This window comes from Erpetoichthys calabaricus, chromosome 10, assembly GCF_900747795.2.
Source record: "Erpetoichthys calabaricus chromosome 10, fErpCal1.3, whole genome shotgun sequence".
Taxonomy (NCBI): Eukaryota; Metazoa; Chordata; class Cladistia; order Polypteriformes; family Polypteridae; genus Erpetoichthys; species Erpetoichthys calabaricus.
The window spans coordinates 75,291,821-75,312,488 of NC_041403.2; the positions used below are offsets into that span (position 1 = coordinate 75,291,821).

The 20,668-nt window shown below is 38.7% G+C and overlaps 1 protein-coding gene and 2 non-coding genes across 3 annotated transcripts in view; all 3 read left to right on the forward strand.

Annotated features, from left to right (window-relative positions):
* Positions 1–6,471: 6,471 nt before the first annotated feature.
* On the forward strand, positions 6,472–6,565 carry LOC114659841 (small nucleolar RNA SNORD21). The gene has a single exon (XR_003717603.1). It is a non-coding gene; the product is annotated as a small nucleolar RNA SNORD21 (small nucleolar RNA).
* Positions 6,566–6,834: 269 nt separating this feature from the next.
* Positions 6,835–20,668, forward strand: part of rpl5a (ribosomal protein L5a) — a 29,620-nt gene continuing 15,786 nt past the window's right edge. Inside the window, exons 1-5 of the mRNA XM_028811446.2 lie at positions 6,835–6,964; positions 7,410–7,479; positions 7,584–7,699; positions 7,783–7,917; positions 8,874–9,076. Of these exons, the coding sequence (XP_028667279.2) occupies positions 6,962–6,964; positions 7,410–7,479; positions 7,584–7,699; positions 7,783–7,917; positions 8,874–9,076 (527 nt within the window). The 5' untranslated portion in view covers positions 6,835–6,961. The remainder of the gene's footprint in view (positions 6,965–7,409; positions 7,480–7,583; positions 7,700–7,782; positions 7,918–8,873; positions 9,077–20,668) is intronic.
* Positions 8,510–8,603, forward strand: LOC114659842 (small nucleolar RNA SNORD21). The gene has a single exon (XR_003717604.1). It is a non-coding gene; the product is annotated as a small nucleolar RNA SNORD21 (small nucleolar RNA).

Below are 20,668 nucleotides of genomic sequence, written 5' to 3' on the forward strand. Positions count from 1 at the left end.
TCAGTTTCATTTTGCCAACGTACTCGCCTCCGTTGTCTACCAGCGGCTAAGCGAGATTTTCTCTCCTCAGAGGTTTCGTTTTGCCAATGTGCTCGCCTTGCTTGTGTATTAGTGGTAGCAGTTTCACTTTTTGCTTTCTTTGAGCTTCAAACTGTAGCCTCGCACTTCCGGGCCGGACAGACAGACACACACACTTCCATGCATAGACGTTTGTATATAAGATTTTGTGTTTTTTGAACTCACCTCCGATCCACCTGGCCTTACTCCCCTTCCAGTTAGTGTCTTGCACACACAATATATCAACCTACCTTTTCTCCATCACATCAGCTAATTCTCTCCCCTTACCAGTCATACTGCCAACATTCAAAGTTCTTTCTCTCACTTCCACTCTCCTAAGCTTCCTCCTCTCTTCCTGCCTTTGGACATGCCTTCCCCCTCTACTTCTCTTCTGATCAACAGTAGCCCAATTTCCCCAAGCACCCTGTTGGTTAACAGTACTGGTGGTGGCCATTGTGAACCCGAGCAGGAAATCTGTATTGTAGTCCACATATTGGTCTAGCAAAATTTTACACCGGATGCCCTTCCTGACATAACCCTCCCCATTAATATGAGCTTGGGACAGGCACAAAGTAACACAATGGTTTATGTATCCCCTGTGGCTGGGTTACAATATATTTTTCACTACTACTGTGTATAATGTTTTGATGGTGTCATGTATTGCATATTATGTTGTTTAATTGTATTTACTTTATTATGTGTATGTTTGTAACACCAAGACAACCCAAACAACTACATTGTCTGGGTGGCACGGTGGTGCAGTGGGTAGTGCTGCTGCCTCACAGTTAGTAGACCTGGGTTTGCTTCCCGGGTCCTTCCTGCGTAGAGTTTGCATGTTCTCCCCGTGTCTGTGTGGGTTTCATCCAAGTACTCCGGTTTCCTCCCACAGTCCAAAGACGTGCAGGTTAGGTGTATTGGCAATTCTAAATTGACCCTAGTGTGTGCTTGGTGTGTGCTTGTGTGTGTGCGTGCCCTGCGGTGGGCTGGCGCCCTGCTCAGGGTTTGTTTCCTGCCTTGCACCCTGTGTTGGCTTTGATTGGCTCCAGCAGACCCCTGTGACCCTGTAGTTAGGATATAGCGGGTTGGATAATGGATGGATGGACTACATTGTCTGGCAATAAATTTCAAGTTCAGGTTATTTGCAGCAGTTAGTCATGGAAACACAGCGAGGAAAACTGTCAAGTATCTTCCTTCTGCTTTCTGACGGTGCCCTGCCTCTTATACTGCAACCCACTTCGGCTTCATGACCACGTCTCCCACTTAAACTGCATTTAATTGCAAGTTCTGATCCAAGAGGCTGTGGATTCAAGCAGACAAATGCTCACTCTATATTCTACTGAAGAGTGCTTGCACAAATAAGACAAACGCTTTTGACATAAATTACATGCATATTATAACAAGTGACTCACAGTTCATAAACATTTTGGTTAAAATAAAACTTGTCTGGATTGACTAGGGTGTTTTAATAGGTAAAGTCAAAAATCTTTTGTCTTCCTTCGTGTGTAGTTGTTTAGTGGAGATTTTTCACTAAACGTAGGTGACATATTGAAGTGTGATAACAAATACTAAGACAACCAGTAATTACTAAAGGGTTAATATCAGCTACTCAGAAGAGCAAATTAAAACATGTCGAGCATGTTAAAGTTTAATTTAAACAAAAGAAGCACATATATTTTAAATCAAAGTGAAGAGCACAAAGGAAAAACATAAAATGTACATATTGTATTATTTACATAGTTAAAACGGTGGTTGATCAATGTGTCTGAACTCAGAGATCAATCGCTCATATGGGTGGTGAGGTTTTAGTTCTGTATCAGTAAGTAAAAGTGGATCATTTATCTTTATTAGCTGAGCTGGGGCCCTGTTTCACCATTCAGGTGCAGTAGAGAAGATAGATAGCAAGCAGAACATCCAAGGAGGTTAACCATAGAGGTCTGGATGTTAAATAAAATATGAGAAAGCCCTTGATATCAAGTGGAGAGTAATGGAGAACAGAAGAGCAGTCTTCTGTTGACTGCTAGAATCACTTTGACCTCAAGTGCTGTTACCCTGAACAGATCACCTAGCCAGACTCTTATTATTCTCATTCAAAGTGAAGATTAATTTTCCCATTAAAGATGTATTTCATATGTAAAGTCATGTGGATACACTAACAGATTGAGGAGATCGTTTCTCCCCCAAACTATGCGACTCTTTAATTCCCCCGGGTTTGGGGAGCTAAACGTTAACATTCAACATTATACATTATACATAGTTATTGTCTGTTTTTCACCTGCATTATTATCAATCTTTAATTTAATATTATTTATTGTATCAGTATGCTGCTGCTGAAGAATGTGAATTTCCCATTGGGATTAATAAAGTATCTATCTATCTATCTATCTATCTATCTATCTATCTATCTATCTATCTATCTATCTATCTATCTATCTATCTAAAATGAAGGCTGACAGAAAGTACTGTTCAGGTAAAGGCCCAATAAAGAGCTACATACAGTACATCTCATTAACCTCCTTAGCGTTACATTTCTTTTCTAAAAAACATGTAAAAAGCATTGCATTTTTTGGCTTAAAAAATTACATTTTTATTGAATGTCATCATTCGATGGTAAAACATGCAAAACACTCTTGTGCAAAGTCAGTGTATAATAATGATACAAATAACAATAAAATAATAATAATACAAATAATATTAATAATAATGATGAATAATAATACTAATATGAACAGCACACTGCACATGTGCGAATGACGTGAGTGTCACTTTCAGATTCACAATAATCCGTTTTGGTTTCACTGACCATTTCAGTTTCACTACCTGAAGACATATTCACCTCACCAACACTAGTGATGAGAGGCATTTCTTCTGAGACACCATTATGAAGCTAGGAGAAGATACGTCTACATTGTTGCCAAGGTAACGCTCGGGCCTGACGCTTACACAAGACATGCCTATATCTTTGCCCAAATAATGCTTGGCAGTAACACAGGTGGCACTTTTATAGCCCAAGTAATCCTTGGGTCTTCTGTGAGATTTATCTACACCGTCACCTGAGTGGCACCCAGGACTATTGCTTTTCGCACTGTTTTTCCAGCTTGAGTGACTCGCGGCTCTAATACTAAGGAGCTTAACAGATAAAAATTTAACATGAAAACTAGATGTTTTTGATTTATGCCTTAATGTTTAATAAGTTAATTAAATCAATTAGTGCTTTTATCACCATTCTGTCTCATTGACTGGGGAAAAAACTCAATGCATTGAATCTTGATGCCTCCCACAGTTTCCTGGATCATGGACTACCTGACCAACAGACAGCATTTTGTGAGGCAGAGGGACTCTGTGTCAGAAATGGTGGTATGTAATACTGGAGTGCCTCAGGGAACTGTCCTGTCTCCCTTCCTGCTCACTCTCTACACAACAGACTTCTATCACAATACCGTTGCATGCCATCTACGGAAGTTTTCAGATGACTTGTCCATCCCAGGCTGCATTAAAAAGTGAGATGAGTCAGAGTACAGGAAGGTTGTGGAGGACTTTGTTTTGTGGTTCAGGGACAACAACCTGCAACTCAACATCAGCAAAATAAAAGAGTTAGTGGTGGACTTTCGGCAAGCCAAGATACCTCTGAGATCAGTCAACATCCAGGGGGAGGATGTGGAAGTGGTGCAGAGCTACATGTACAAACTGGACTGGTCTGACAACATACTGGCCCAGTATAAGAAGCGCCAAAGCAGAATGTGCTTGCTAAGAAGACACATGTCAATGATATGTGCAACAAGCTGCTTGAAATGTTCTAGCAGTCCATAGTAGCCCACGCTGCAATCTCCTGAAGATTGCTACCTGTGCACAAAAGAAGCACAATACCTGAACAAATGTATCAAGAAAGTCTACTCCATCTCAGGGCAAACCCTGGACACACTAGGAACTCCCATGGAAAAAAAGATGGAGGCAAAATTGGATGACATTGTGAAAAATCTCCTCCATCCCATCCAAGAGGCACTGTCTTGGAGCACTTTTAGCCACAGGCTCATTCCAATACAATGTGCTAAGAAGCACTTCTGGGGTTATTTTTCTGCTCACTGCTATCAGACATTTCAATGTTTCCACCTGATGTACGCTGTGACAGATAGAGGACGCTGTCGTCCCCTTGAACCCTCAGACTTGACTCCAGACACCAGGTAAAAGTCCAATAATTCGTTTTATTTGGACAACACAGTGCACAAAGCACCCTCCACTCCACAATATTCATAAATAATAAATCAATCACTACAATAATCACAATCCTCCACTCCCAGATGCGTTGCCACCCTTCCACCCAGCTCAGCTCGACGCTCTGGTCTCTCACAGTCCTTTATATAGTCCGTGACCTGGAAGTGTTTCTCTCTCTCTGTCCATGTGACTATGAACACTTCCGGGTCAGATAAAAGCTTCTTTTCTTCAACCCGGAAGTGTGTCATTCCCTCTGTCGTCGTGACTAAGACGCACTTCCGGGTTGTAGGTGAAATCAAAGTCTCTGGGCCTTCCGGCAGCATCCCCTGGAGGTTCCCATGGTATCCAGCAGGGCTGTGATGAAAAACTCCACTGTCCATGATGCCCTGCTGGAACTCGGGGCACCTCTATGTTGCAGGCAGGGCTCCACCTGGCGACCTGGGGGTATTGGCCGGGATAAAAGGCTGGCCATGTCCCACAGTGCATTATGTTTATTTTTGTTTATTTATCGATTGATTGATTGGATGTTTTATCTGTTCTGTGAATCTGTATTCTTGTCTTTCATGTTTCTGCTGCTGTATGCATCTGAATTTCCCCATGAGATTAATAAAGTTGATCTAATCAGAGGTGTAGGCAGTCCTAGTCCTGTAGGTCCTATGTAGTTCCAATTTTTTTATTCAACATAAATCTAGCATGGTGACAGGGAGTCAATTTGTCCAGCATGCTTACACTCACCACTTAGGTGGTCTGGTGTTGTGGTTGAGGCATGGAATTTTAAATCCCAACTACTGGATCAGCTATGTTGCTGGACTGAAAAATTCTATCTATCTATCTATCTATCTATCTATCTATCTATCTATCTATCTATCTATCTATCTATCTATCTATCTATCTATCTATCTATCTATCTATCTATCTATCTATCTATCTATCTATCTAATATATATATATATTATGATGGCTTTAATTACACCCAGTACTTGAAATACACAATTTTTTGAGGTTCGGTCCAAGTAGTTCTTCCTTACTAAGCATGGCACAGGAGGATGCTGACATGTTGCATGCTCATTACCACATGAAGGTAAGACTATACCAATAATGACCATGTAAATCTATTAACCCATGTCTTTGTTAATTCATTGTTTTTTTGCTTATTTAATATGACAGATCATTCTAGCTCTGTGTCTTGTATCCGAAAATAATAATAATGTGATTTTTAATTGTCTTTGAAATTTACTAACATGGTTATTTCTAGGGGTGGCACGGTGGCACAGTGGGTAGCACTGCTGCCTCGCAGTTGAGAGATCTGGGGACCTGGGTTCGCTTCCCGGGTCCTCCCTGCGTGGAGTTTGCATGTTCTCCCCGTGTGTGTGGGTTTCCTCCGGGCGCTCCAGTTTCCTCCCACTGTCCAAAGACATGCAGGTTAGGTGGATTGGCGATTCTAAATTGGCCCTAGTGTGTGCTTGGTTTGTGGGTGTGTTTGTGTGTGTCCTGTGGTGGGTTGGCACCCTGCCTGAGATTGGTTCCTGCCTTGTGCCCTGTGTTGGCTGGGATTGGCTCCAGCAGACCCCCGTGACCCTGTGTTCGGATTCAGCGGGTTGGAAAATGGATGGATGGATGGTTATTTCTATGCTACACATTTTAGTATGCAAAAGTCTCTTAAAGTTTTGCCTTTTATGCTTCCTTTTACCTCAGTCTCTTGTCCGCATTTTTACACATATTTATTTATGTATTTGTTATTAACCAGAAGAGACTTAGCTGGCAAATAATTATTCAACAGGCAAGAACTAATTGTCTAAACTGAGGTTATTTTACTTGTAGGTAGAAAGAAAAAAATAATAATTTAAGAAATGAGAGGCTGCGGTGGGTTGGCACCCTGCCCGGGATTGGTTCCCTGCCTTGTGCCCTGTGTTGGCTGGGATTGGCTCCAGCAGACCCCTGTGACCCTGTGTTTGGATTCAGTGGGTTGGAAAATGGATGGATGGAAATGAGAGGATTCCAATCACCCTCCATTAGTTTTGTCTTCATTTTGTCTTTACCATGTAAGGAAAGACAGTAATAGTAGCAATTGATGTTTAAAGTGAAATATTAAATTATAGTTACCTGTCTCCCAATAACAGGTGTTTGCAAAATGCCTGTTCATTAGCAGTCATTTTGCTTACAAAACTTTAAACTTTTGTGCATAATATTTGTATTTGTACTGCTGCTTTATGATGACTTCTCTTGAACTGAGCAAATTGGAGTTGGTCCTTCATTTGCATATGATGTTGTCTTGTTTCAAGACGGGACTGAAAGCAGTAGTTTTTTGCCTTTATTAGATTTTTGTTTATTTTTTCAGAAAAAATTAAGAAGGATATAAAAAAATGATTTTAAAATTAAGAATATGCTTCAAAGAAAAAAAAAGCCTTTGGAAATTCGGTCAAGTCTAAGATTGCCCTCCCCTCCCCTAATATATCCTTAAACTGTTAACGGTGGCTCCTCCGCTCCTCGCAGTTGAGCTGTCGTCAACGGAGACTGCCAATGAGGCCTCCTATCTGTAGATGGCGCAAGAAGAGTTACTCTCGCTTGCTGCGGCGCCGCTTCCTTATGTACGGAACATGCGCACAGCGATCTTTCTTTTTCTAAGGCCTGCGGTGTCCAAACACAGTCTTGCGACTCCTGTCTCTCGGCAAACGGAGGGCGACAAGGCTGAGAAATGGTCAGTAAATTGGTGTAATACACGTATTAAACTGTGTTGAACACATCCAATAAGGCGATGTTGTGATTTCCTGCGGAATCTTGGCTTGACAATTACGTGGATGGAGTTTGATTGCAGAGGGTTGTCCCTTCGCATAGGTCCTTTCCAACGTGGCCTAATGGCTGCCTGCATGTTCATCCTTTACTCGATAACGGGGCAAACACATTAATGGTGTATTGCGTTTTTACAATCCGTTTTGTTATATGTGGGAATAGGGTGTATTTGTTTGGCCCATGTAGCCATATTTAATGTGTACGCCAATTTTTCGAACGAGGCCGCCTTTCCTGCTACTGCATTCAGATTTTATACGTACTAAACGCGCACTGTGTCCGTGCGCTTGGCATTGCCTCCTATCCCGATTTTGCACCCTTGTAAACTTTTTTTTTTGTTTGCATTGTCTGCACAGGGTTTTGTCAAAGTTGTGAAGAACAAATCCTATTTTAAGAGATACCAAGTCAAGTTCAGGAGGAGGAGAGGTATTCCTTGGCTTGTATTCTAAATATTTTCAAACGTTTTTGTAGCTGTCATAACCCAGTGTGTGACGTTAATTAGTGCATCTTTAACTGTTATTTTCTTTCAGAGGGCAAAACTGACTACTTTGCCCGGAAGCGCCTAGTCGTTCAGGATAAAAACAAGTACAATACTCCAAAATACAGGATGATTGTGCGATTTACCAACAGGGATATCATCTGTCAGGTGAGTCTTGTTGAGTGTGTGTAGCTCGCCATTGCAGTGATGTCCAGGTGTTTATTGTTGAAGTGTCTCCTCTGTTGTTTCAGATTGCCTATGCTAAAATTGAAGGTGATATGATTGTCTGCGCAGCATACTCCCATGAACTGCCCAAGTATGGAATCAGTGTTGGGTTGACCAACTATGCAGCTGCTTATTGCACCGGTCTGCTAATGGCCCGCAGGGTAAGCTCTCTTTTTAAGTTTGAGTTATAATTGCAAAGACAAACAAGAGATGAATCTAAACACAACACTCCTTCCAAGTGGAGTTTAACTGTCATCATTTCGTTTTCCTAAGAACCTTTTGTTTATGTGCTCTCCAAAATATGGTAATATGATGGTTCTCATGACATCTTTGGGGTAGATGTTTTGGTGTTACTGGAAGACATTAAAAGTTTGCATCACGCATTCTTTGTGACATTTCACTGCAGACATTCTAAAGTAATGTTACCTTTTCAATGCTTTGGGTCAAATTCCACATATCTTTGAGTTTGGGTTAAGATGGTCAATAAATATAAGTTTGGGATGAAGTGGTTGTCAGAATTGGGTAAAAAAAAGACTCATAAGGGAAGCATTGCATCCAAATATGAAGACATTGGAAGGATTCATTTTGTCTTTTATTATGTAAGGAAAGACAGTAATAGTAGCAATTGATGTGTAAAGTGCAATATTAAATTACATGTCTCCCAGTAACGGGTGTTTGCAAAATGTCTGTTCATTAGCAGTCATTTTGCTTACAAAACATGAAACTTTTGTGCATAATTGTATTTTTACTGCTGCTTTATGATGACTTTTCTTGAACTGAGCAAATTGGAGTTGGTCCTTCATCTGCATATGATGTTGCCTTGTTTCAAGACGGGACTGAAAGCAGTAGTTTTTTTGCCTTTGTCAGATAAGGTAATTAGTCCTGTGTTTCAATTGTTTATGGTAAAACTTTGACCAAATGTTTACATTTTATTTCTTATATACTGTATTAACCAAATGCTGATAGGCAGTTTAGCGTTTCCTGTTTGATTTTTGATTACTTTGTTAAAATGCAAAAATGATTTTGCTAATTTTTGTTTGTGATAAAGTATTGAGGGTAAAAAAAAATTAAATCAACCATTGTGTGGTACCTTGCTGAAAATTGATTTTACTTACAGCTGCTGAACAAGTTTGGCTTGGACACAGTCTATGAAGGCCAGGTTGAGGTAACAGGGGATGAATATAATGTTGAGAGCATTGATGGCAAGCCTGGAGCTTTTACCTGCTACCTAGATGCTGGACTGGCAAGAACCACAACTGGCAACAAGGTGTTTGGTGCCCTGAAAGGTGCTGTTGATGGTGGTCTCTCAATTCCACACAGGTACACAGTTTTATTATATGAGGTTGAATTGATTTAATGCTCGGCTTTATACTTGCCCATGTGTTGTTTTTTTGTATTTTTCTCTGTGTATTTTGGATATAGTAAGTAATAGCACTAGAATATGTGCCAGATCTTTCAAACAGTGGCTTGGGAAATGTTAGTCTAAAAACCATTTGCTGGAATGCATGCAGCTATTGCCATAACAGTTGTCTTGGTTTTGAAGCCAGACTTGTTTATTATCAACTAAGCAATGACAAACATAGTATAAAAGCGGACAGGATGTGAGTAGGGTGCCTAGAAATTAGTCTAAGAAGCAGGCTTTATGCGAATGTGATTGAGAGAGGGGAGTGCCAATCATGAGAGGTTGACACATTCGGATACAGAGGAAAGTTGTTGAAGGTACACACAGTGCAAGAAAGATCAAATATTAAATGTTTTCTGGGTTTGCACAGTATACTGCTACTGAATAAGTACAGAAAACCCCAAGTTACAGGATGGTATGGTACCACCAGTTTGGGAATTTCAGTACCAGATAAAAACAGTTTTGAATGACCTTTTGCTCAGCTCTACTCTCTTCTGTTCTTCAATGAGCTGTACACTCTGCAGGGAACAAACCCTTAACTCCACCCCTTTTTACACACCAGAGCAGTGTTTCTCAAATGATGGGTCACCAGATGATTGTCTAGTAAAATTACAAAGTTCAACCAAGTGTGAATTCAATGACATCTGACACGTCTGCTGTTATTTGTCATACTTTTTATTGAGACAGTATGTGAATTTCATCTCTCGACCTATTGAGCGGTCTGTCTGAGAAGTCCGACAGCAAATATGCATGTAAGAAATGGATAAATCGGAGGAACTGACAGACGAGCTTGTGAGGTGAAGAGACTGTGGTGCTAGAGTGAAATGTCAAAATTAAATAACTGGTGCTGGACAAGGTCGAGATTATTTCCAGGGTGTTGCAATGGGCAAGTTAATTTTTATGTATGTATATATACAAACACATACTAAGACTCATTTTCCTTGAATTACCTTGCTGCTCCACAGTTTAAAATTATGAATCATACAATTCAGACTTGATTATTAAAGTACACAATGAAGACTTCAGTGGTATTTGCATACATTTGGGTCACACCATGCAGAAATGAAAACACTTTTTGTATATGGTCCTCCATTTCAGGGCACCATAATGTTTGGGGAAAATTGGCATCACAGGTGTTTTTGATTACTCAGGTGTGTTTCATTACTTCATTAGTACAGGCTAAAGTTACCTAGGCTGGAGTCTGTAGTTGACTTTGTTGAACATGAGGACAGAAGCTGTGCCAGTGCAAGTCAAAGATGCCATTAAGAAGCTGAAAAACAAGAGTAAAACTATTTTGAGACCATGATAAAAGCTTAGGATTACCTAAATCGGCTGTCTGGAATAGTAAGAAGAAAACACTGGTGAACTCCGTAAATTGCAAAGGGACTATTTGGTCAAGGAAGACCTGCACTGTTGATGACAGAAGAATCCTCACTATGGTTTTTTTTTTTTTTTTTTTTTTTTTTTTTTTAAAAAAAAAAAGGACCAAACACCTAATGGAAAACAGTCTTCAGGAGGCAAGTGTTTGTTTATATGAGAGAGAGTTGGAGAATACTATCTGCAGAAGAATTCATGAACAGAAATGCAGAGACCACACTGTAAGATTCAAAACACTAGTTATCCACAAAAACAGGATGGCCGGATTACAGTTTGCAAGAGTATTTAAGAGGCTGCAGAATTCTGGAAAAAGGTCTTAGAACATTAGAACACTGTAGACGAAAACGGGCCATTCTGCCCAACAAAGCTCGCCAGTCCTATCCACTTATTTCTTCCAAAAAAACATCGTCGAGTTTTGAAAGTCCCCAACATCTTACTGTCTACCACACTGCTTGGTAGCTTATTCCAAGTGTCTATTGTTCTTTGTTTAAAGAAAAACTCAGTTTGTCCGAAATTTACCCTTAACAGCTTTCCAACTGTGTCCCCATGTTCTTGATGAACTCATTTTAAAATAAGACTCGATCCACTGTACTAATTCCCTTCATAATTTTAAACACTTCAATCATGTCACCTCTTAATCTTCTTTTGCTTAAACTGTATAGACTTGGCTCTTTTAATCTTTCCTCATAATTCAACCCCTGTAGCCCTGGAATCGGCCTAGTCGCTCTTCTCTGGACCTTTTCTAGTGCTGCTATTTCCTTTTTGTAGCCTGGAGACCAAAATTGCACACAGTAGTCAAGATGAGGCCTCACCAGTGCATTATAAAGGTTGATCATAACCTCCTTGGACTTGTACTCCACACATCGTGCTATATACAGTAACCTAACATTCTGTTAGCCTTCTTAATGGCTACTGAACACTGTCGGGAAGTCGATAGCTTAGAGTCCACTATGACTCCTAAATCCTAGTCATGAGGTGTACTCTCAATTTTCTGACCGCCCATTGTGTATTCATACCTAACATTTTTACTTCCTATGTATAATGTTTTACATTTACTGACATTACATTTCATCTGCTACAAATCTTCCCAAGCCTGTATGCTATCCAAGTCCTTCTGTAATGATATAATGGATTCCAAATTATCTGCTAATCCACCTATCTTGGTATCATCTGCAAACTTAACCAGCTTGTTACTTATATTCCTATCTAAATCATTATATATATATGTATATTAAAAACAGCAGCGGCCATAGCACTGACCCCAGTGGAACACCACTCATAACATCGGCCAGTTCTGATGAGGTTCCTCGCATCCTCACCCTCTGCTTCCTGTGTCTGAGGCAATTCTGCACCCATCTAAAAACATCACCCTGAACTCCCAGTTCTTTTAATTTGATGCCCAACCTCTTATGTGGCACCTTATCAAATGCTTTCTGAAAGTCCAGATAATATCATATGCTCCACTTTGATCGTATCCTTTTGTTGCCTTCTCATAGAATTCCAGCATGTCAGTAAAACACGACCTCCCTCTCCTGAACCCATGCTGACTGTTCAGAATAACTTCTGTCCTTGCCAGGTGTTGCTCAGTCTTATCCTTAATTCCTTCCATTAATTTTCCTGTGATGCATGTTAAGCTTAATTGGCCTATAGTTGCTTGGATCTGCCCTGTCATCCTTTTTATATAATGGGATGATATTTGCCATTTTCCAGTCCTTTGGAATCTCTCCCGTGTGCAGTGACTTCCTAAAAATATGTGTCAAGGGTTTATATATGTACTTCCCAGCCTCCTTAAGAACTCAAGGGTAAATATTATCTGGTCCTGGTGATTTGTTTGATTTCAGCTTATTTAATCTGAGCAGCACTTCTCCCTCTACAATTCCCAAATCCCTCAGTACCTCCTTAGTAGTCCCATTTACCCCTGGGAGGTTATCCACTTGCTCACTTGTATACACCTCAGAAAAATGTAAGTTTAGGGCATCCGCTATTTCACTGTCTGTATCTTTAAATTCCCCTTTACTATTTCTGATGCACTTAACCTCCTCCTTGACTGTTCTTTTACTACTAAAATACTGAAAGAATCTCTTAAGGTTGTCTTTCGCTTTATCTGCTATATTCCTCTCGGGCTGTCTTTTAGCCTCCCTGATATCCTTCTTATGGTTGCCCTCATGTTGTCATATGCTCTACGATTCACTTTGCAAAGATGAACCTGTGACAGAGTGATGGCAACTACAAAATGTGGGCCCAAAAAGGAACTGCCCAAGATCCAAAGCAGAACACTTCATCTGTTAAACATGGTGATGGGGATGGGTGGTGTTATGGCTTGGTTATGTTTGGCTGTCACAGGTACTGGCATATTTCTCCATTTGTGATGCAACTGCTGACAGCATTTGCACAATGAATTCAGAGGTGTATAGAAACATCTTAATCTGCTCAGGTTCTTGTTAACTTTAAAGCTAAAAAAGGAAAAATATTTGAATGTCTAAAGTCACCAGACCTACATCCAACTGAACTGAAGACTGCTTTAATGTACATACCATTGCTATGTCCCAAACATTATGGTGTCTGGGAGGGCATGTAGATAAAGTGTTATTTGTACATGGTGTGCCTGAAGTGTATGTATGAAAATGCATTATATAAACTCTGCAATGTGCACTTCATGTCTGAACTGTTTGTTAATTTTAAAATTTGTGGAGCAAAAGGTGGGAGGTAGAGGAATACTCAGGGAAAATGTCTGTCCCAAATATTGTGGAGGGCAGTGTAGTTCACAAAATGCAGCTTCATTGGTAGTGAACTGCTATGGCATAGGTTGAATCCAAATCTGTAGCCGAGGTTCAAAAAACATTTTATATTAAGTTCTGAGAATTAAATGTCCAACTGATGGATGTGTGTGTTAGACATGTGTTAGTTGGATTGGAGATGCTAAATTGGACCCTGAGGTATACAGGGTACGTGTGTGTTTTCACCCTGCAATACACTGACACCTTATTTAGGGGTTGTTCCTGCCTTACACTCTGTACATGTTGAAATGGGCACCTGCGGCCTTGGTCACAATATACAGTTTTGGATTGATGGAGTACCCTTTTTTTTTTTTTTTCTTTTTTTAAACGTTTGTTTCCTACTTTTGTCCTTTAGTAAAGGACATGTGAGAAATAAGCTTGAAAAGAAACTAATGGTTAATTTAAGTATATGGCCATTTCCAACGTCATGATGATTCTCCCCTCGAGTCCTAATATGGTACTCATTTTTTTTTTTTTTTTTTGTTTCAGTCGTCAGATTGAAAAGTTTAAGAGTCTCACCGCTCTATAGTTCAAAGGGGAATTACTGCTTGTAGTGAGGTGTGCTGTAGATAACATGGGACAATCCCCCTCAACCAACCCTCTTCCCCTTCGATGCATTGTGGACTGTGTTGTAGACAAACCACAAATATATTCCCCTTTGCCATGCTGCGGACTCAGCTAGGGATAGAAAATTTTGACACATTGGACAGTTCAGATTGTAGCAAAGTAGCGAGATGTGAGATTTTGGAGCACAACAGGTGTGAAGCACATTTGTGTTCTGCATTGAGTAGGCTCACAAGTGTTTCGAGTGGGGTTAGTGGAGGGATTGTAAGATGGGCTTGTGGGGTGTTATCTGTTATTTGCTTCAGTATTGTTTCGTTACTGGTACTTGGGTCCAAATCAAAATTGGTACAGTATTGTTCAGTTGACTAGTGAAAATACTTTTAATAAAAGCTGTTGAACGGTTTTGTGTTTTTTGCTCTGGTATTGATTACAGAAATTTTGGTATTGTGACATCCATATCCCACAGCCAAACTCTTAAATCTGATTGAATGAAGGAATTTTTTTATATTATAATGCAAAACTTTAATAGGGAGATGTTTCTTCATTCCATCAAAATATCACCACCCTATCAAGGTCATTATAGTTTTTCCTTTTTATATTAGTTTTTATTTCTAAATTTTTTCTGACCTTAACTTGGAAATTGTTTAGTTTTCCTTCATTGTGTATCTATCTATCTATCTATCTATCTATCTATCTATCTATCTATCTATCTATCTATTTTTAGTTTTTAATTTACAAAGACATTTCTATTTTATTTTTATACTAGGGGGTTCCCCCCCTGCTCGCCAGCCACTTCGCGTCTCTGCCGCTCGTGTTGTGAAGATGGAGACGCGGTCACTCATCCGAAACCCCCTCTTAAACGGTGATATAATGGGAAACCAACCTTTTTAAATACCTCCTCTTTGCTCGATCAGCTGCTTGCTTTCTGCTGCTGCCGCTGTGCAGTGTGATCTCCATTTCATGTGGCACTTAGAACATTTAAAAGCCTGTATAGCAGCTGTCCTACTGCTTGTGTTTTATTTCTGGCCCCGGGAGTAGTTAAATCTTTTGGCACAAAGTCCTGTCTCGTGAGATGTGAGTTCTTGATTTTTTTTATAATTTAGAAACGAAATAAGAATCTGAAATAACATCACATTAAAGTTCAATACATTCTGAAAAGAATGATATCAAATATATATATGCAGATTTTAAAATAAGCCAGATTTAAAGCGTGACAAAAAAGCGACATTAAAAACGTCACTGTTGCACTTTTAAGCTTAGGATTATATATATATATATATATATATAATATAAATATAATATAATGAGTAGATATATTAGTTTTAGTAATTATGGTGCGGTTAAAGAGCCAATATGGAGTTTAGTTTTTGTGTCACAATGAGACAGAGCAGTACACTTAACTGGTTTGGATATACTACAAGTTTAATGTTAGTGGAAGCTTACTACACAACTCGGCACATTTTACTATTTGTTTTTGTCTGATGAAAACAAGCATAATCAAAACCAGGTATTGAATAGTTGTGCTGAACAAATCTGCGCTGACTATTGGCACTTCTTTCTTTTCCTTTTATTGCCCAGAATGGGCCAATTTGTCATGAAAACTAGGTGAATTTTAAGGTGTGAGGGTTTTTTACTCTACAGCACACAACATAGCCTGCTCCAACAACAATGTGCTTTTAATGAATGCCTTCAATATTGCATTCAAAAATCTCTAACACTGGGCTTTATTTTCTATCAGCCATACTGATCTCTGATTCCATCTTGGGCACAAACAATTTATAGACAGAATTGTGCACCTGCAGGCCTGAAAATATATAAAAAAAAAAAATTCTACTGTGTTTATGATAGGTGTGCCCATGAAAATCACGGGGTCTAAGGAAGCACAGGACGCTTAGATTTGAATCAGTGTGCAGACCCCACCTGGCTGTATTGAGGGAAACAAAGAAAAACAAGCATGTAGTTTGAAGGTTAGGGGCAGCAAGACTTGAATAGCCCATGCATAAGAACAGTAAACCTATAATGAGCAGAGTAAGAGCAGGTAATAAGAGTATGGACAGGCACAAAATGGCAGAGACAGCATCTGAGATTAAGAACAATATATACATTATCTAAACCTGTTTATCCAGAGCAGGATCACAGGAACCTGGAGCCTTCCCAAGCAGGTTTGGATACAAGGTAGGAAAAATCCCTGGTATGCAATATGTATGATAAGGCTGATGTTAAGAACAAAAAGAATGATATTTGAACTATCTGTTTTGAGAGAGAGAGAAACATTGAAAAAGTGGGCACAGATATTTTAAAACCTAATTCTGCTACTGGATTACCTTCACAATATCTGGTATTTTGTGAGGTGAATATGAACTAAAAAACATAAATTAATAAATATAGAATGTTTAGCTTTTCATCACTTGGCAGACTGTCTTTACCTACCTACCTGTAGTTCAGTGGAGACATTGCCAACTCAGAAATTTTACAAGGTTTGTATCGCTTCATTGTTAAATGATGTCTTTAAAGCAAAAGTGATTGGTCAGCAACAATATGCAGATCTTGTATGATGACCTTGTCAATCCCTTGATTAGTGCAGTTTTATTTTCAAAAATCGCGAGTGGTCTCCCCTAGGCTTTCTCATGTACTCTGATATGGGAATGGATATTTGAAGAGTAGACTGCAAGACGATAATTATATTATGTACATTAAAGAACCATCAACAATAAATTAATATATTGAACAATTATTATAAAAGTAAAGTTGAATAAATCAGACTCTGCAGCTGCATGAATTAAAAAAATAAAATAAAATTGAGTATGTGTTAAGGTAAAGTACCACTTCTGGTTGATGAATTTGGCCTTAAAGTTAATACAGATCTACAATTCTGGTGTAACAACCACAAGCCAAATTTCATCCATCTATCTAGTTGCGTTTTTGAGATCGTATTTATACACACACACAGACATAATTCCAAAAAATGATACTTTTTAGACTCCGGAAAGTCTAAAATGTCAAGATTTATCAAAATGTCGAGGTCGAATGTTTTTCATGATTACTATACTTAGTGTGCGAAGTAGCATTTGAATTACTGTCAACAAAATGCAGGCACCTGAGAAGTAAACAGAAACTTTTTTTTTTTTTTTTTTTGATCAGTACATTCCGATTTCAGGCGTTTGAATTACATCTTGATATACAACAAGTTCAAGGAAAGGCGGCACAGTAAATTGCTTTCTATTTCACATACGTATTCCGCTTACTCTGTCACCCACAAATGCTGTGTGAACACCCACCCTCCTTCACCAGCCACTGTTCACTGGATGAATATATGCGGGTGGCTCGTGGTGGATGACTTTGTTTTAGGGTTAAGTTATAAGGGTTAAAAACTAACCGCAAGAATATTCATTCAAAAACAAAAACTAAAGTTATGTTTAGTAAATTATTTTGTTAGTCTTTCCAGCTACTTTTAATAGTTTCGTTTAGTTTTAGTTTTTCATTTCAGTTTACGAAATGTTTTTTTAATAATGGCTTCACCTAACCTTGCACCCTATTCAGAATTTCAAGTGCCCTTTACAGATTTCTAACCTGGTGCTGGCCTTGTAAAGTACCTATGTATAATGCAGAGAAGTAAGGATTCAAGTAGGCATTTAGAATACTAGGTGCAAAATTAGATTTGTTTACCGCAAACATATTTCGTATGCTAGTCAATATTTTGAAACAAATACCCACCTGCATAATACATACTATTGTAGAGAAGCATGTATATGCAAATATATAACATGGAATAATTGCAAATGATGTCAATTATTAAACGTGTATAGTACATACTTGTATTGTGACCAGTCAAGATCTTGGTCTTTTTCTTTCCCTATATACATTGTGGTTTGTCTACTGCGGACTCTAAAGCACATTGTAGGGGTGGTTTAGGGGGATTGTCCCACATGTAGTGGAAGCTTAAAAATATAGAGATAAAGGAGATGTAAAACAAAAGTGGTGTGAAAAACCATGTTATTTGAACTGTTTCTTTGATGCACAGCTTTTCTTGAAATTGTTTCATTTTGGGGAGGAAATAACATTCCTTTGCTAATATTTCATTATTATGGTGAGACGATGTATACTAAGGTTTTTTTTTTTTTTTTTAACTCTAGATAATATGTACGTGTCTGTATGATGCTAGCAGAGCGTCAATCACTACAGCACAAATTGGATGGAAAGTACACATGGTATATATTTGGATAGTATGGGAAAGACCATAAGATTTGGTCTCAAGTTGTGTGTACATTGAGTTTAGGCAAGTCTTGTTCTAATGTTAATTCTGGTAGAGTCCACAAACCTAACCAGTCAGATGTCAGCTATTACTTGTATCTTCTACTTTAACACTCTTAGGGCTAATTTTTTTTTTGTTTCTTTTCTCCCAGGGCTGAATATTTTTCCAAAAACTAACATTTTTTTAAAAAGAACACAAAGCAATTGTTTAACATATCAAATCAACAAAAAATATTTACTTTTGACAAATGTTACTGTCTTGCATGTTGTATGAGCCTGCATACTCTGATTTCACATACATATCACATACATTTTACACAGCAAAGTCTGATCTCGCTCAAAGCAGCCAATTTCAGTCATTGCCACATTGCACTCCTTACAATATGTGTTGCTTTGGTGCCTATTTTTCAATTGTCTGTTGCTGCATTTTCTCACATATGTTGTTGGGTGACTTGTCTCTCTACAGTACACACTATTTGCCATCGTGCCATGCCACTGCCACCAAGTTTTCTGCCTGCCTGAAAACCGTATTGTCACCTCTTTTCATCTTCTGAAACTTTATGAACTTTATGTATGGCATTATAGCCTGGCTCACCCCATGGGATTTGCTTCTGTTTATTACAGAAGTGAATAAAACTTTGCAGCAGCACGTACCTAAGCCACCAGGGGACAAAACACGTTTGGACCAATGCTCCCTGAAGTTATATCACCAGTTCTGTCCTATCTCTATTTGTAATGCCACAGCGCGCTTCATCTCGTCTTTCGTTGTGGGTTTCCACTTTGAAAAACGAGAATGTGATGCAAACGCAGCCCACGATTCAAAAAAAATCTCTGCCTACCTGTTTGTCTCGTCTGACAGTAGCTGAAAAGTGTTGCTAATCATATCCCATTCCAGTCTAAAAAAAAAAAAATGTAAACTGATCACATAATGGCAAATGACAGATACATAACTTATTGACAGATTAATCTGGAAGAAATCTCGTTACCAAAGCAACTTTAAAGAGTTGTTAAGTTTCCTGCATAAACTCAAGTAATATGTTAGTATCTGAAATTTGAGTTTACTGACTTGGACTAATAATTATTTTTCAGTTCGTGAAGAAAATTCAGTAAATATGGTTTGGCATGGTTAAGAGTGCAGTAGTCAAATTCATTCTCCCGTATACCACCCCAATCAAAAATAGCTTGTGTCCCGATCTGATCTAAAAGAGTTAATTTGGATTTATGCATTTTTTTTTTTTTGGTCTGGCTTGTTGTGGGAGTGGAGAGTTCTTCATGTGGTAGCAGCTTGGTAAATTAAACCAAGGCTGCACTGCAGATGTTGCTTGTGTAGCTGTTCAGAAAATTTCAGTGCGTTTTGAAATGGACTTGATTAGCTAGGCATATGAATGTGGGAAACCCACATGACCACTTCTTGTGAGTTGAAGGACTTGGTCATTTATAGAAATGCACTGTAGTATGATGTATATGTGGTGTTACTGTTTTAAAAAAAAAAAAAAAAAAAAAAAAAACTGTATATATCAACATTTTCCAAGCCTGATCGAATTCCAGAACACTAAATTCTCTGTCCAGATTTGTTTCAGACTTGTTGACCCCCTTCTTTTTGACACCCACTACATGCCCAACCTACCTGGAAAGGGGTCTCTCTTTGAACTGCCTTTCCCAAGGTTTCTTCCATTTTTTTTTCCCTACAAGGATTTTTTGGGAGTTTTTCCTTGTCTTTTAAGAGAGTAAAGGCTGGGGGCTGTCGAGAGGCAGGGCCTTTTAAAGCTCATTGCGTCGCCTCTTGTGCGATTTTTTTTTTTTTTTTTTTTTTTTTTTTGCGCAGTACAAAAATTAAATTGTTTCAAGCACCAACCAAAAATGTGTTGAGAGCTGAAATGCTTAATGTGAAAAGGTAGTAATGTATTCTCTGGCAATAAATAAGATGCATGTTTAGCTCATTTTCTTTTCTGCTTCCATATTGATACTTCTTTTAGTAGTTTGTGCGCTATATTTTATACAGTATGGTGCTTAAATGCAATTTTAGTTCTAAGGAAAATTTTAACATTGTAGCTCACTTAACTTGACCTAAAAATGGCCAATTTCTTTATTTGTCAAAAATTTAGTTTAGGGGTTTCTCATTATTTGAAATTTACATGGAATCGCAAATTATTCTCCCGTAACATGAATTACCTATTGGTATTGGGTAAAAATCTCATTGTTAATGATACCGAGTGGTGGTGTAGAATAAATGGTAATATGGCATCTCAGTGAATCATTGCAGTTATTTTTGAGTGAGAGTGATCAAGGACTAGAACCAACTTGCTTGCATTTAGTGTTTACCTCATGTTTTGTTAGACTGAAGTCTGGGAGCAGAATTAAATCATTGAAAGGTGTTTACGGGATGAGTCGCATCTGTGATCTTCATTGGTCTTGAAAAAAGTGTCATGTATAACGCACTAGATCTTAGTTGAATAGCAAGTTCTTCCAAGTTTTATCACAAATTAAACCTGCTCCCATCAAATACCCAAAATGACCGGCTGTCATAGAATGTAGCATCCA